Here is a 16,337-nt window from a genome sequence, read left to right on the forward strand (position 1 = left end):
AGGACTCAGGGACATTCCAGGAACTGCCATCTCTGGAAATATCCTCTACCAGCACTGCTTTCCCTTTCTGTAGCAAAGCAACTTCTACAGGCCTGGAATAAGGCATCCAGAGTATTTGCTGGACCAGCCCTCCAATTGCAGCAGTGGGGAGAGACAAATACAACCTAATGTGGAAAGTAAGAGGCACTTGACTGCTCTAGTAGAGGTTTCAGGAGATTGTTTTTTCCCCTCTGTCTACCTGAAGGAAATTCTCTTAATTGTAGTACTCCAAGCCAGATGTGGCTGAAGTGTCTCTTCCAGCCTCCAATCCAGCACCCTTGGAGCATTCAGGCCACCCTCCATTCAAAAGTACAACAGCTGCATTTGTATGGTGCTACATTGCTATAACTTGTCCTAATTCCAGCGTGGGAGGACAGCATGAGGTAATGTCGTGATGTATCAAATCAGTTTGGGATCTGCATGGATGGGGTACCCTGACTAGCAAATCAAAGGCATATGCAGAGATTTCCATGTCCTCCAGCTGCACCTGGGAGGCACCTAGCTGGGTGCACTTACACCTGTGGTAAGATGCATGTGCTCCCACCCCATCACATTCAAAGCACCATTACAGCTAGCAGCAATATTCTATCTGCACAGTGACTTAGCTGGAGAAGGCAGCAAGCTGGCTGCTGTTCTTTCTGTAGTACTGCAATTCCCCACAATTCTGGTACTCATTTCCCAAAAGATTCATCTGAAAACTTCTTCACAACATAACAGAGGGGAAAAAAAGTCAGGAAAACTCAGCAGCTTCAGAAAATCACAGGGGAAAAAAAAGAGCCCATAACATCCATCATTTAAAAATGTGACAGTTTCCATGATGCTCTATCATGTCTCAATTATCAAATCTCAGTGCCATTAAGTGTACTCCACGTGACACTGACTGGGCTGGGTGCACAAGAAGCTCAGATGTCAGTGCACTGCTCAAGGCAGGCTAATTGCAAAGGAACAGGGATGTGTCCTCAGAGATGCAGTTCAAATAAAGCCTGAAAAAAGGTCATACCATCATATATCAGAAACACAATGGGGGTTTTATGTGCAACATGTCAGCTGGGGAGACTCCAGCCCATTCTGCTTCACGCACATCAGCAGTGACCTTGTGGGTTTTGGGAAATGGCCTAAGTTTGGGTTGTTTGGAACAAAACCATCAAGCAACAAACAGAACAGCAGATGACCTTTTAGTTTTAATTAGAGAGAGAACTAATGTTTTTAAAAGCAGCCTAATGTCAACTTTGAGTAACAAGACCACTGAACAGAAATTTCTTTACATTCTGTTAAATAATGGCAACAAAATGACTGATTAATTATGAAAACTACCTTTTAAAAGCCTTGTAGGTGTAGCACAGTAAGAGTGACTAATTTTCCATATCATTCAATATCTGTAATTTGGATTTAAAATGAGATGAAAACAGAAATTGCCAGACTGTCTGCAGCATCTTTATAAGGAAGGTGCAGCTAAGTGAAACCCTACCCTAAAATGTTAAAGCACTTTATTCTATGCCTGAGCCATTGTCACCAATACTCTTGCACAATCTGCTTTGTTTCAAGACAACAGCCATTCAAGCCTAAGAAGTTAATGCTGTGATTCAACAAATCCACAGCTACTTTAAGAGACTGCTTGTCATTTCTGTACTTCAAAGGGAACTGCTTCAATAGATCCAAGCACGAAGTAATGACAGCAAAGCCCTGAGCTCCAGAGTGACAACAGTGACAAGACTTCACCATGTAGTTGGAGCAAATTAAATGGATATTCTGTTGCAATATTTCGTAGGCCTCCTCTTTCCCCTATTAATCATCAGCCTCGTTGAAGGCTGAATCAGAACTGCCACTGATCTGCTTCAGGAGAGTGCTTCAGACCAATGGTTTCTTTACTTTGGCATCGTCAGAGGTTGTCATCACTACTTAAGACAGACTTACAGGAGAAAGAAGTCCATGTGGACCAGAGACACCAAGGAAATAGTATTCATGAGCTTAGCAACTGCATTTAACACAAAGAAACATATCCCCACTTGTTATACATTGCCCACGCACCTGGCACATGGTTAATTCCACAGTCTATTACAATTGCACCAGGCTTGATCCATTCACCTTTTACCATTTCAGCTCTACCAGCTGCAACCACCAGGATGTCAGCTTTGCCAACCTAAAAAAAAAATTTAAAAACAACAAACAACTGTGTATCACACTGGCAGGGGAAAAATGCAGAGCTGCTTCTCCAGCAAGTTAGATCAGCTTGAGCTGCAGTGAAACTGTGCTCAGCCATTGCCACTGGAGTCATGGAAGGGCACTCTCAGCATTTAAAGGTAGCTGCCAGTTCCTTGGCAAGGATAAGATTCCTGCAGCTAGAAATAATGGCCTATTTTCACACTCCTACCCCGAACTATTGCTAGTCAACACTTCACAACCTCCTCTGAACTCCTCCATGATTCCCAAGTGGATCATACAGGCTACATTTAGATAAAATTAAAGCCTTCTGAATATTCTTCTCTTCCTTCAAATATCCCTGCACATTCAGTGCTAGAAATATACCCAGCACTCATCAGACAGCAAGAACTCATCTTGTTCAGCCAAGAACAACTCCTGCAGAGAACTAAGCAGCACTTCACTGGTGACAGCACTGTCTTGTGCTTTTCATGTCCAGGACTGCATAACACACAACTCCAGGGGAAGCTGACTGTATTTCAGCACTAATATTAATTCAGGGACTATTCAGTAAATTTGACAGATCTAGTCATAAAGCTGGTGTTAAAGACTCCAACTAAAGCTCGTTGTCAGTTCCTGCACTGCCTCATTCACATTTGCTTAGGAAGCTGCTATCCCCTGATTTTTTTTTTCCCTTAAATCTTCAAGGGAGATAAACTATTTTTAAGATATCATTAAGTATGAGCACTTAAATTTTTAATCAACCTAATGATGGTCTTACTGAACAGCAATTTAACGGCATGAAGCATTGCAGTGTTTTTGATCTACTTTGTGAGTTATATTCAAACACTCCTACTCCCTTTTTCAGCTTTAATACTTGCCTACAGAGCCTGGCAGTGCTGATGGCTCTACGAAATCCAAGTAGGTGGCAGCACAGCAAAACACTATTTCTGTCACTCTCACTGCTGAAGAGGAAAATGGTACCAGCTCCCTGTCATAGAAAATCGACTGAAAAAAATAAACCAACTGAGAAATCATTTGGCCTAACATTTCTCAGCCATTAGAGCAGAAGACCACCTGGTCTTTTTGGTGAAAAAAATAATCAAAACAACAAAAACATATGCTGTTTTGCCAACCCCTACATGGAGATTAGGAAGGGATGATTAAATTCTCAGCACTTGCTCAAAGACAACAAAAATAATAATTTTATTGTTATAATTAAACCCCTCTAATTAAGTGCCAAAAATAATCCTATTCCAGCGGAAGTATTTACACAACCATGCAATGAGCAGGACTGGGAAACCAATTCAGATGAAAGACACCCCAGACCTAATGACTCAAAGCAGCAGCACACTGAGCAGCACTGTACATGGAGCAGCAGTGAGACAGTCCCAGTCTCAGGCCTGGGACAAATAACTACAGCCTGCCCTTACCTCCTCAGCCAGGGTGGAGGTCTTGGAATGGCACGTGGTGACTGTTGCGTTATTCCAGAGCAGCAGGTCGTGCATGGGAGCCCCCACGATCTTACTGCGGCCGATCACCACGGCTCTTTTCCCTGCCACCTGGACACCTGCACCACAGAGAGTCAGCAAAGAGCAAGAAAGAGGTCACTGTGTAGCCTGGTACACACTAACTCAAGATACTCTGGAGACTTGGTCAGTTTAATTCTGGCCCCCCTGGTACTTCAGAATTCTGTTCTTCTTTGTTTGTGTGGTAGGGAACTGCAGCTGGGAGGAAGGAAGGAAAGACCATTTTAACCTAGTTCTTTTACTCTCTAGGGCAGCAGAGATGAAATGTGCCATCTCAGCAAAAGTCATGAAGCAGAGCCTCACAATGTGTGTGATTTCTACACTTATGGAAGACTACTGCACTCATGAATAGTGAATGGAAACCTCCTTACCTGTCTGCCTGATAAGTTCCATACATCCCTTTGGCGTACACGGAATAAAGCAGTCTCCAAGGTCCCCTCTAGAGAGTTTCCCAGCATTGATGCTACTTAAGCTGTATTTTGAAAGAATAAAGGCCAATTAAGATACCCAGCCTCACTGTTCAAGAGAAAATAAAGAAAAGCGGTTTCTTTCTGGAGTAGCTGTCATGCTGTCCAGGGGTGAAGCCAGCTTACCCATCCACATCCTTCTCAGGTGCAACAGCATTGGTTATTTTTTCTGTGTTGATGGGATTATCAGAGTCAAGTGGCAGCTGCACTATGAAGCCATGAACAGCTGGGTCTGCATTCAAAGACGCAATGCACTTGAGCACCTACAACAGCAAACACCAAAAAACTAATGGCTGATGAACTGAAATACGACTGATGCAAAGGAAAAAACATAATCCTACTTGGATTAAAAGATACAAACTTTATGTTTAGTTTTTGCACCCAAAAGTATAAACCAATTACATTCTTTATTAAAAAAAAAAAAGCCAAAAAACCTCCTAAAGTCTCTAAATTTTACATTGTAGTGTTTTAGTTTTCTTAAAAAAAAAAACCAACACAAAAACACCTCACCAGGTTCCCATTTTTTTTTTTCATTAGTTAGTATCAATAGGCAAGTAGTCCTTTTTATACAATGTCAGGGAAAAGATATCTTCAGCACAACACTGAAGTTATGTATTTTTTCATCACTGACTGTATTACTTACATCAGCTTCTGTTGCTGTGTTTGGCAATTTTATGTGATTGGCACTGATCCCAATCTGCAAATGAGAATAACAACAAATTATCTGATTTCTGAATTGACATCCAATTGATCTGGCTAATCTCTCTATCCAGCTAAATCACAGCTGCATTCTGTCACATTTCCCAAGACTATCTCCTGCTCCTGAGGCTACAAGTCCTATGATTTAAAAATACCATCAAAGAAAGATTAATACTTTGCCTACTGAGTCTGTCCTTTAACTGTCCTATTCACCTTTTGACATGAACAACATCAGCTTTGCTTGACAGCACACTGCCTTAAAATACCAGCAGAAATGCCAGGTATCACCTAGGGAAAAACACACTCCTCTGTGTTCCTGCCCTGTTGTAGCATGTAATGTTCTACCTGTGACAAGCACAAAGCAACTGCAGATACAAGACAGGCAGGGAAGATAAGAACAAGGCCGTGGGTCAGGAAAGACACAGCACTTCAGACAAATGTAATCTGTGATGATCACAAAAAAAGTGGCACCAAGCCACACTGCTGTGACCAGAGCACCCCACTTGGCTCTCAAGTTACACACCTACACCACCATTCTTGTAACTGAGAACTCAGGCCGACACTTCTTTCTCCAATACAGGAAAAACTTTGACAAAACTATTGACTTGCTTCTGGTTTTTCATATTCAGATCTGACCAACTGTAGGAGGGTAAAAAGCAGTCCTGAAAGTCCAGGATTACCTCAGCAGCAGCCTTCAGCTTCATGTTAATGTAGAGGTTTGAATCATCCCGATTTCCAACCTAAGGATGAAAAGACAGCTGAATTACAGAATAGAGACCCAGACACAGGCTGAGATGGGCTTAACCCTCAGCTTCCTTGGATCTACATCAAGGAGACAGAGGTATTCCTGAATTACTGTAAAACACACTGATAGAGCATATAAACAGCTGGAGCTTTCAGTACTTTAAGGCAGTTAAAGACAAGTTGTCTGATCTCCTGCACAAACTATTTGCACCTGGTGAAAAACCTTAAAAACACAGTGGTCTCCAAAGCAGAAAATATTGCCTGCCATCTTATTTGAGAAAGTTAAATCCTTAGCTAATTAACATCATCAGCAGGTGCTGATAACATTCAATTATCTGATTAAGGCTTTCAAAAACGTTGGGCCTCTTTGATATTCAGGAATCTTAATTTTATGTACATGCGTGCTTTGATGGAGACATTTCTTCCCCTGCAGTTTTGAACCTTGGGAATTTTCCTGGCAAACAAAAACCAAAACAAGGACAAAGTGGTGCACAAAGAAAAAACAGCAAGTGGAACAAATGACTGCAGTTTTTGGCAGTACTGGGTGCTCACAGTACAACTGCATTTCAGAAGACCACTTGCATCATCCAGTATGTTTTGTTAAAGGTAATACTCCTTCTAACCTTAAGAAAATAGGGGTCAAATAAGGAAAAGCTGGTAAGCAAGGTCTTGATATTCTGTTCCCTGGTACTTGGGAGCCATCCCTGGTTCTCACATAGACCACAAGCTGCAGGGGTGACCTGATCACCCAGAACACATTGGTTCTTCCTCCTAGGTACAGATAAAGGGGCTGTCTCCGCTGTAAAGTCTGCTGGATTTAGGAAAAGGTTTGCTTCATACAGGGCAGAGTAGCAGGAGATGTCAGCAAACATCTGTCTTGTGAATAAGAAATTACTGACTACAGGACAAAAACATAAAGATTAACTGACTTATTCTTTGAGCTTAGAGGACACCAGGTGCCTTCCAAGAACAGAGCACATAATGTATGGTGTGCTACAAATAAAAAACAGCTCATTGTCCTGACTTCACCAAAAAACAGACAGCTGCAAATATCAGTATCAGGAGATAAACTCCAAGCCGAGATTGTTTGACATCTTACAAAAGTGTCAGACAGCCAAAGAGCAAACAGGTTGTAAAAGACTCAGACAATCCAAGACTGAATACAAGGCCCACCAGGAAAACAATCCAATAGTGCCACAAGAGAGCAATTTTTCAACAGAGTTTATGAGGTCAACAGTTCAGCAGCTTTCATCAAAGCACTAAATTTTTACACCTTCCTTCCTTCCACGCATCTGCAGACAAAGCTTCTGTAGAGACAAATCTGCTTAAAGCTAACGGAAAGGAAAACCAGAAAAAAAAACCCAAAACAAATCACAAGCACAAATTTGTTCCTGGCATCAAAGAGGAGCAGGGCCTTTGTGTGCTATGGTGGTATTAGCACTGGAATTCCACAGACAGGCACCAAAGGCTCTGCAGGAGCTCAAAATACGGAATAAGGACAAAAGTCACTGCTCTAAGCAGCCACTTACATTCCCTCTGTCTTTTGTGGACACACCGGTCCTTCCTGTAGCATGACACTTGCTACTGCTCGTCACCTTCTGACCTAAGCACAGTTTCCATTTTTTTATAGCTGCAAAGAAAAAAATGATGCCAAACACAGGTCAAACCCCTGTACCTGTCATGTGCTTTTTACCTCTGCAAGCCTTTCTGTGTAGACTCTAACACTTGCTCACTTCTGAGGGATATCCAATTCAGCAAAAGGATGTTGTTCCATCCCTTGTACTCAGTCATCTTGGCCAAAGGTAGTTTTGGTTTTGTTTCGGTTCCCTCCCCTCCTCTACCCCTCTTTTCTCTCCATGTTTTGACATAACAGCAGACCAGATCACTTAAAAAAACATCCCATCTGGAGGATTTCTGGTACAAACACATCTCTGAAAGCTGCCAAACTCCAGGGCTCACTCAAGTGCAGAGATTTCAAATGGAGTCTACAAGCACTGCTTGTTCTTAACAGGTAAACAGCTTGATTTTACCATTTCACAAACACAATACTCCAACAGAGAAGAGGGTCTGAAGAAAGAAATAAAACAACTTTAAAACCCAAAAAAATTGCTGGGCTCTGATACTTGGCAAGAAGACCTAACAGGACTGTGTCACCACCTCAAAGAGAACACTGTTCTTATAAAATGCTACCAACTACAAGGCAGCTTTGATGAAGCTCATCAGCTGTGCCCTTACCACTGCAAAGCAACTCATATTTTCTGTAGTTGTCATTAAAGAAAACAATACCTGTAAAATGGCAAGTCCTGGTCTGAAGCCTGGAAATTTCTGAGTCATCTCAACAACTTGCTGCTTTAGTCTCTCTCTCACTTGTCTGAAGAGGGGAAAAAAATGAAAACAAATAAAAGGTAGAAGTTAATCATGGGGCTGAATTCTCATACAGTGATGGAGTTGTCCTGATACAGTCAGGAGTTGTAAAAGTGACAGGCAGACTGGCAAACATGCACTTATGCCTTGAATACACAGCTCCCAGCAATCTCCAAATAATATTGACATCCACAAATCATTGAGACACTCTGGAACCAGGTTCATTCAAATTTATTTAAATAACTTTTTCTTTTTTTTTTTTTTTGAAGTCTACATTGTGTTTCTTCACAGTCTCATAGGATACAAGGATTAAAAAAAAAAAAAAAAAGGTTCAAAATTTGGCATGGAAACTTGGGATTTCAAACTTTCTCAAAAGGAAATCCTCCTTCCACCTATGCTGTACTAAAATTACCTGAATACCAGAGGCACCAGTTGTCACTGTCACACAAGCTGTCCTGGTAAAGGATTATGAATTTACAATGGTGTAATTCTGGGAAATAACTAAACAAGTAGGAGGTACCCAAAGATGAAGCAGGGAGGAGAATGGGAGGCGGACAGAGGTAAGGAAAAGTCACCAAACCCTGGAACACAGCTCAGGTCAACTCTTCAGTAAAGGCAGATTTAAGGATACAGTTGTGAAAAAAACCCACAACTTTGAAACTGAGCAGTGATTGGTTGTTCTAGTTCAGATGTGAAATCATACCCAGTTTACCATGGAATGTTTTAATAACGAGTACCCAGCACTGAAATTAGCCACAGACAGCTCAGAAGTCACTGTTATCACCTCTCCACAGCCTTGCACTCCTCTCTAATTTCTCAACTCTCTGGCCCCACAGGCATAATCCTTCACCAGGGAAGGTGGAGGCCCAACTGCTCCATCTCCTCACCAGAGGCAGTCAGGATTCTGAAAGAACTGACCAGTTCTGTCCATCTCACAGGCTCATGGCACTTGAAGGAGCCTGAGGCACAACACTGCAAATGTGAGAGACACTCAGAAGCAAATGCCAGGTAAGCAAAACCTCACAGGACATGAGAGGCTTGACAGCTCTGTCCATGTGAACTCCATCCTGTGTCCCATCCCCTTTCTCAGAGATGAGAAGGTGCTGCCACCACACTCAGCAAATCTACCCTGCACCAAACAGCCTTTTGTATAAAACACAGGTCTCCTTGTGCTCATTTAGCCTTAGATCATTATCACAGGTCTGCTACTTCCCAAGTGGGACCAGACTTCCCAGACTGGAGCAGGTGCCGTTGGTGCCAGTTCATTAAAAATGTGAATGGCAAGGGTACAGGGACAGGGTACATAGCTGATGCCAGCTGGGAAGCTGTGATTCCTGCATAGAGGAAAATAAACAGCCAGTGAGGCAACTCTACCCTGCAACTGTGAGCTCCAAATTAGACCTGCCAGAAGCAGGAAGACAGGGAAATGGGAGCAGCACACAGCTCTCAACCCAGCAGCACTGATCCCAGGGGACAGTACAGCTGGCCCAGCTAGAAGCAGTCCTAAGGCTGTTTAAAGTCTCATCTCAGAGGGAGTCACAGCCTCCAGCTACATCCCAAATCATGCCTCTCTCCTGCTGCATCCAGAATCATGCGGTCAGAGCTCTGCAGCACCTGAGGAGTGGGTTCAGACTATTTATAGGTGCTTGCATTTGGCCTAGTGGTTCAAAGTCTCAGTGGAAGCAACTGTTTTCAGCCTTATTTAAGAAACCATAGCTCTGAGCCTTCCTTTGGCTGTCACCTCAGTACAACACTTGACATCAAGACCAGCTGATGAGTTCAGAAAACAGTCTCATACCAAGCCTTAACTCAGCAATTCTTTGTGCTTAAGTGACAAATTATCTGCTGGGCAGCAAAATCCCCAACTGCCTCTCCTTACACTTCAGCTGTAAGCCTCTAGGGAGACACCTGAGCTGGTTCATGAACAGCCTCTAACAACACAACAATCTCAAGGAGCATCAGAAACCCCCTGCATGTGGCCTCTGAGTGGGGGCAGCTCTCCAAGGGAACTATTTCTGAGGTCTCTGGTGTTCCAGTAAGGAAAGAGCAGCACTGGTTTGTGGCCAGCAAACAAAAAGAAATGCAAACAAATATGAAATATTAGAGAGGGCCCCAGGTTTAGGTATTACTTTTATTGCAGTCTTCTCAGCTGAAGAGAAATGAGGCCACCCAACTTCCTCTGTGAAGCAGGGCTGTGGTGTGCTTTCACCCCCAGCAGCCACAATTATTCACACATTACAATGCTGTCATTTTCTGTAATTAGGCGTTAGGCCACCTCCCCTTCAGCTCCCGAAGGAAGGCAAAACACACAAACATACAAACGTGGTGCTGTCAGTGTGATTTTCTTTAGGAGCCTTGAATCAAGCAATCACTTGTTAGACAGCCACCTAGCGTTGGGTACCACTGCTCTCCAGTGCTTACAAAAACCACATGGGAAAAGGTTTAAGAGAAAATTCAAAAAAAAAAAAGAAGAAATCATTGTTTTTCTCCATAGACTTACAAATGCCATAAAAATAATCTGTGCAACCCAGCAGCTATTTAGTTATACAGTCTACAAAATTCTATTGTGGACCTCAGGCCTTTCCAAAGATAGAAGTTCATATCGATAAATCAACACTAATTTTTACTAGCTGTATGAAAATTCTTTTAAGTTTTCAAACAGAGAACTTGCATTCTATGTGTCTACTTCCCCAAAAGCCTCCTCTCTGACTCTAAACCCCCTCCTGTGCCCACGTGCCCTTCCACAAACAAATTCATGCAGCAAACAAAAGTCCAGGGTCCACACAGGTTAAGGACAGCACATGGATCTAAGCATACAATGCAACAGCCAGCTCCAAAGATTAAAGAACTTGTTAGCATTTCTTTTTGTAGACTGCAACAGTGAGCTGAATTTAAATTTATTATGTGAATTTCCCAGAAATGCAGACAAAGGACAAACCACACTCCTTTAGCTCTGCTGGAAATGGAGAGAACATGGTTCCCATGTCAGCAGAACCCCACACCCTCCTGTGGGATTACAGACTCAGTGCTCAACTGGTGAGGACATACAGCACCATACTGAAGATGACACCAGGCTCTGTTTCTGTCCCTCCTGTGAGGAACGGGGTCAAAAGTCTATGCAAAGAGTGCCAGACATAGGACGTGGCAAACACCTCCTCAGAGACAGTGATGCTCCAGAATAAGCCTGTCCCCAAAGGGGAGGGTTTGGCTTTACTGCCTGGATCACAGATTCCCCAAGGGTTTCATAAACATGCAGCAGAAATGCTCCTGCTGCGGCCCTGCAGAAACAACTGCATGTGGCTGATGGTTCTCCCCAGGTCCTGCATCATCCTGGTCAGAGATGTTGTCCCTGCAGCCATTCCTCCTTTACAGCCACCAGCACTGCCACTGCTCACCTCCTGTTGCTCACATGACCAGCACCATAATGTGGAAAAACAAGCTTTGCCATCTCCAAACCACCATGGCACCATGCCCAAGGTCAGGACAACTGCATTGTCTTAAAATGCTGTGAGGGGACTGCAGAGAAGAATGTCATAGAACATCCCACTTGCACCCAAAGAAGGCACAAAGGAGTCTGTCCTGAGGGAAGTCACAGGTTTGCTCAATGAGTGGCACTGGAATAGGAAATACCTTGGGAAAGACCATCTGAACACTGCTGGGAATTCAACAGATGGCTCCAGTTGCAGGAAGACATCATTTAGAGCTGGAATGAGTTCATATGTTTCCCACCCTCTTGTCTCATGCTCCACCACTGCATGCTCCTGGCACAAAGTCATTATCTCCTAGGAAAAATGCCTGCTACTTCCTACAACTTCCACACTCACAAGGTTTTGGTTGTGTCAGCACAAATACATGCATGAAGTCTCTTCAGACCAGATAAATACATGAAGACGTTTCTGCTTTTTGAGATGCTTTTTCATCATGTCCAAGGTGGGTCTGAGAGACAGGCAGCAATTGAGGCACTTTGCAAATGCGGATGACTGACAACACAACAACAGAGTTTAACAATAAGCTGAGTCTTTAAAACTTGGAAGAGTTTGCCCCAAACATGAGTTATGATACCACATTCCCATGCTGCAACATGCATGCAGGCCTGCTTCCCAAAATGGACAGTGCATATAATACCCTACTATCAGGTGATTTAATCAGAGGAAAACACAAGAACAATAGGTAAGGACTCAATCCATCTTTGGACTGAGTGGCTGCAAGCACCAGACAATATTCTAGGCCCTATCTACAAAGGTTTGCCTTCTATTGAGAATTTACTCATTCCACAAAGGGGGACACAGCAGTCCCCAGATGTTCTTTGCCTTCCCTGTAAGCTGGTGTTGATGTGCACAGATCACAGATCTGTGGCCCTGTTGTCCACCAGACAATATTTTCTCCTCTCTTATCAACTCCTTAGGGCAGGGTTCCCTTTTTTTAAACTGAGTCTGCACAGCACTGAACACAAGGGTTCTTGCTTGTATTTGGGGCCACCCAATAGCACTGGCATTATGGATAGGATCTGGTAAAAGAAAGCTCAGAGATCAGGGAATTTTTTCCATTTCAGACTAGATTTACCTGGAGACACAACAGGAACTCAAAACAAAAACAAACAAACAAACAAACAAACTTAAGGCCAGACTAAAAAGGCTGAGGAGTTGTTTACTGCACTGTTACCTGCAGCTCTAAGTTCAGCCTGATCACCACTTTACTGAGCACTCTAAACCCAAAGCACTACCTGGCCCACCCCTAGGAGCTGTGAGGGGTGCTGAGTCTTCCCTGCCATCACAACTCATCAGCGACTTTTCCAGAGCAGAAATGTTGGTCCACTCCTGGTCCTACCAACCAATTCAGGCCAAGCCAGAGGTTTCCACACCTGGGCTCTTTCAGATGGTAAAGCCTGAACTCACAGCTCACTGCAGGGCTTATAAACTGTAAAGAAGAGTCACCACCATGTTTTGCTCTGATTGTCTCCTAAGACACAGAAACAGAGATTGTTTTTTCTTCAGAATACCAGCAATAAAAGGTGGATAATACTGTATTTCTATTACCTTCAACCCACCATATCCTGCACACTTAAAGCACTGCTTTTCCTCCTCCCACCAGTCATTTGTTTACTGTGCTGTTGTACAATAACTCATCTTTTGTAACTCATTTGCCAATGAGGCAAATTTAACTTGTAGCAAAAATCTAAGGCAGAATTACTAAACAGCCACTCAGAGAAGTAGAGGAAAGCCTTCCTGAGGTAACCAGCCAATTCAGATTGATGCGGAACCCATCCAATATTTAATATATTTCACAGACTGTGCAAGCTTCTTGTTTGTACTGACAGAAGCAAATTAGATGCACTTTGATGTTGATGAATTAACATCAACACCAAAATCCTACAGAGAAAAAACAATGCCTGCTGTGTTCTCCTTCCCATTCCCAGCCTAAACACATTTTCCATCCTCACAGGTAATACTCTAAGCCACTGAAAATGTTAATTTTCCTTTGTACCTCTTCTGAGCCTTCCAAAGGTGTGAACTAGCTTTATCACTTCATCAAATTTTCCTCATTAATAGAGGCAAGGAAACTCTCTCAAAGTACTTATTCTCTTGACATGCTTCACAAGAATAAGAATGCCAGTATCTACCTGATTTTTGTTTAAATAGCTGGCATGACTGTGAATTAGGTATTTTTCATCTATTTTGAGGAAGGGGTGCTTGGTGGCTGGAGGAGAAAGTCCACAATACTTATGAGCTTTGATTTAAAACACACACAGAAACCCAGCATGACACAGCTGAACACTACTTGATTGATTCAACTCATTTGTCAATATTTGTCTAACTTACAAATAAACATTTTTCTTGATTAAAGGGTAAAGTAACAAAATCCACCCCCTACAAGACAATAACTGAAAATGTTTTGCAGCTGATGTAAAGTCAGGGACATTCCCTTTCTACAACAGGCAGTTCAGTTGAAAATTCCTCGAAAAACCACATGCCTATCACTTCTGCTGCTGCCAGACTCTTGGCCTGGAGGTGAACTCTGAACAGTGAGAACCCCTTGGACCAGCATTTCTCCAGGGGTCTGGAAGAAAGGGACAGCTGTCCCCAATTCCTCATGACTCCTTCAAGTATTCCACCAGAAAAAGGCAGAACTACCTAAGGCCCAAAGGGAGCAGGTGATGCTTTTGCTATATTGAACATAAACACAGCACAAATAAAGGAACTGAAGGACAGCTGAACAACTGCAATTATTTTTCCATTTTGTGGTGTCTTAGGTCAAGATTTGATGACTCTGGAAGACAGCCTTCAGCCAAACACCTTAAGAGATATGCTGGATATTAATCAAACCTTTCTCCTGCACGTGCCTATTAAAAGCTCATGCCTCTTCCCAGGTATTTGCACATCATGAATGTCCTCTGAGAACTGGTAGTTTATAGCTGCTACTATAGTACAGAAAACAAACAGAAATAAAAAATTTCACCCTAAGAAGATATATTTTATAGATATAAAAATTTATATATATTTATATTTATCTATATTTTAAAGATATAAAAATTTTATATCTTTAAAATTAAGTAAGTAATGCAACATACCATGCTAAGGAAGCTGGAAGTTTTAATGTGAATTATCATTGTACCCAAACCAGCATCTTTCCAGGACCTATTGCACTTCAGGGTGACTTTAAATGACAGGAAAGAAACCTACAACAGGCAAATCATGAAGTCCCACCAGCAGCAAGCACAGGCATTACAAAGTGTGCTGGCCCAAATATTGCCAAAAGCATCAGGTGGAATGAAGCATCAAAGACTGAGAGACTGCAACACGCAGGTGGTACTGGCTCTAAAAATACCAGGTAAAAAACATGCAAGCAGCCTTTCCTCATGGATTTTCAAATTCAAGGCACATTAGGACTACTTTTCAGTACTGCACCACTGTTGGTCAGTTGTAGCTGCGTCATACACAGTAATACCTAAGAGGAGGACTAACTGCTTTGCTGAGATTACTTTATACCTTTTGAAATATAACCTTTCTATCTGAATTCCCTAAGTATATCCACAGGAGACACCCAATGAACGTACCTAACCAAACACTGTTTCCACAGAATGTAACAGAACCGCTACACTGCATTTCCCTCAGGATTAGGGAAATTTATTTGGCTTTCTTACCAAATGTGCGTGTTGAGTGGCAGCAGGAAAAACAAGCAAAGGTTGCTTTTTTAAAAGACAAATGAGGGCTTACCTGTATCCAGGGTTTGCCAGCTTAGTAAATCCTGAAAAGTACGAGAACACTTTTTCTTTCAATGTTTCCCAAACCTTTTAAATAGCTTTGGCAGGACACCGGTGACAATTCAGCTATGTGTTATCCAACATGTGGATTAACTTATTTTGCTTTAAAGAGGAACAGTCAATGCTTGTAAAAGTATGAAAACAGACCCCATTCCTAAAGCACATGTTCCCCTGCTCATTAAGCATCCCAGCATCCGAGCTGGCAGGCACAGAAGCTGTAGGTCAGCCCGTGGCTTCACACCTGCCTGGGCTCTCATCTCATCTCATCCTCGCTGAGCAGCACCAAGTGCCTTCTGGGGCTGCCAAAGGGACCCCACCAGACACACCGCTGATTTCTGGGGAGCACTGACAGCACTTTGCAGTCTCCTTAAGACCTTTAATACAGTACTTTGTCTAATAACTCCCAGTTTACATCCAGGAAGAAGAGAACTTCAGCTGCAACCTAGTGAAAAAGCTTTAGGGTGTCTCCAAACCTGCTTCGTCCACAGAGCCAGAGTAAAAGCCCTCCCCAGCCCCATCCCGCTGCCAGCACACCCGGGGGCTGCCGGGGCACCCCTCAGCTCCCCGGCCACCCCGAAGGGCAGAAGCCCCGCGGCTCCCGGACCTTCCCGCGCGAGGGAACCCGGCCGAGCAGCGGGCAGGGCGGGCGGGCGGCCCCGCTACGTACCCGGAGACAACCTTGCCGCTGAGGATCTCGGCAGGGGCCATGGCGAAAGCCGGAGGGCGGGCGAGCAGCGGGCCGGTAGAGGTGAGAGCGGCGGGGATCCAGGACACTCTGAGAGACGCGCTCTCCCCGCGGCCGCCTCACTCCCGCCCCACGTGGCCCGAACTTCCCGCGGCCCCGACCCCGGCCCCGCCGCGCAAGCGCTGCCCCCGTCCCGCCCCTCCGCTGCTCCCTTAGCGCGGGCGGCGGGGCCGCCCCATGTCTCGTCCCTTCACCGCTCCCTCACTGGGGGGCCTGGGCCTCTCCTTGTCCCGCCCGTGGCCCGGCTGCAGCGCGGGGGAGCGGGGCCGAGCGCCGCGGCGAAATGGCCGCCAAAGCGGCCTCCAGAACGCCTCTGAGGCAGCTCCCGGGCGTGGCCGGGCCCTGCTCCG

General features: G+C 44.0%; 1 protein-coding gene across 2 annotated transcripts in view; it reads right to left on the minus strand.

Annotated features, from left to right (window-relative positions):
* MTHFD1 (methylenetetrahydrofolate dehydrogenase, cyclohydrolase and formyltetrahydrofolate synthetase 1) overlaps positions 1–16,104 on the minus strand; it is a 40,400-nt gene extending 24,296 nt beyond the window's left edge. The window contains exons 1-8 of one of the 2 annotated variants that reach the window (XM_009101675.4): positions 15,910–16,104; positions 7,904–7,988; positions 5,554–5,613; positions 4,818–4,871; positions 4,301–4,437; positions 4,079–4,179; positions 3,612–3,748; positions 2,068–2,179 (exon numbers count right to left, since the gene is read on the minus strand). In XM_009101675.4, coding sequence (XP_009099923.3) covers positions 2,068–2,179; positions 3,612–3,748; positions 4,079–4,179; positions 4,301–4,437; positions 4,818–4,871; positions 5,554–5,613; positions 7,904–7,988; positions 15,910–15,950 — 727 coding nt within the window. In that variant the 5' untranslated portion in view covers positions 15,951–16,104. Of the gene's footprint in view, positions 1–2,067; positions 2,180–3,611; positions 3,749–4,078; positions 4,180–4,300; positions 4,438–4,817; positions 4,872–5,553; positions 5,614–7,146; positions 7,268–7,903; positions 7,989–15,909 lie in introns of those variants that run through there. The other variant, XM_050974909.1, reaches the window with a different exon arrangement.
* Positions 16,105–16,337: the final 233 nt, after the last annotated feature.

The sequence above is a fragment of the Serinus canaria genome, chromosome 5, assembly GCF_022539315.1.
Source record: "Serinus canaria isolate serCan28SL12 chromosome 5, serCan2020, whole genome shotgun sequence".
Classification (NCBI taxonomy): domain Eukaryota; kingdom Metazoa; phylum Chordata; class Aves; order Passeriformes; family Fringillidae; genus Serinus; species Serinus canaria.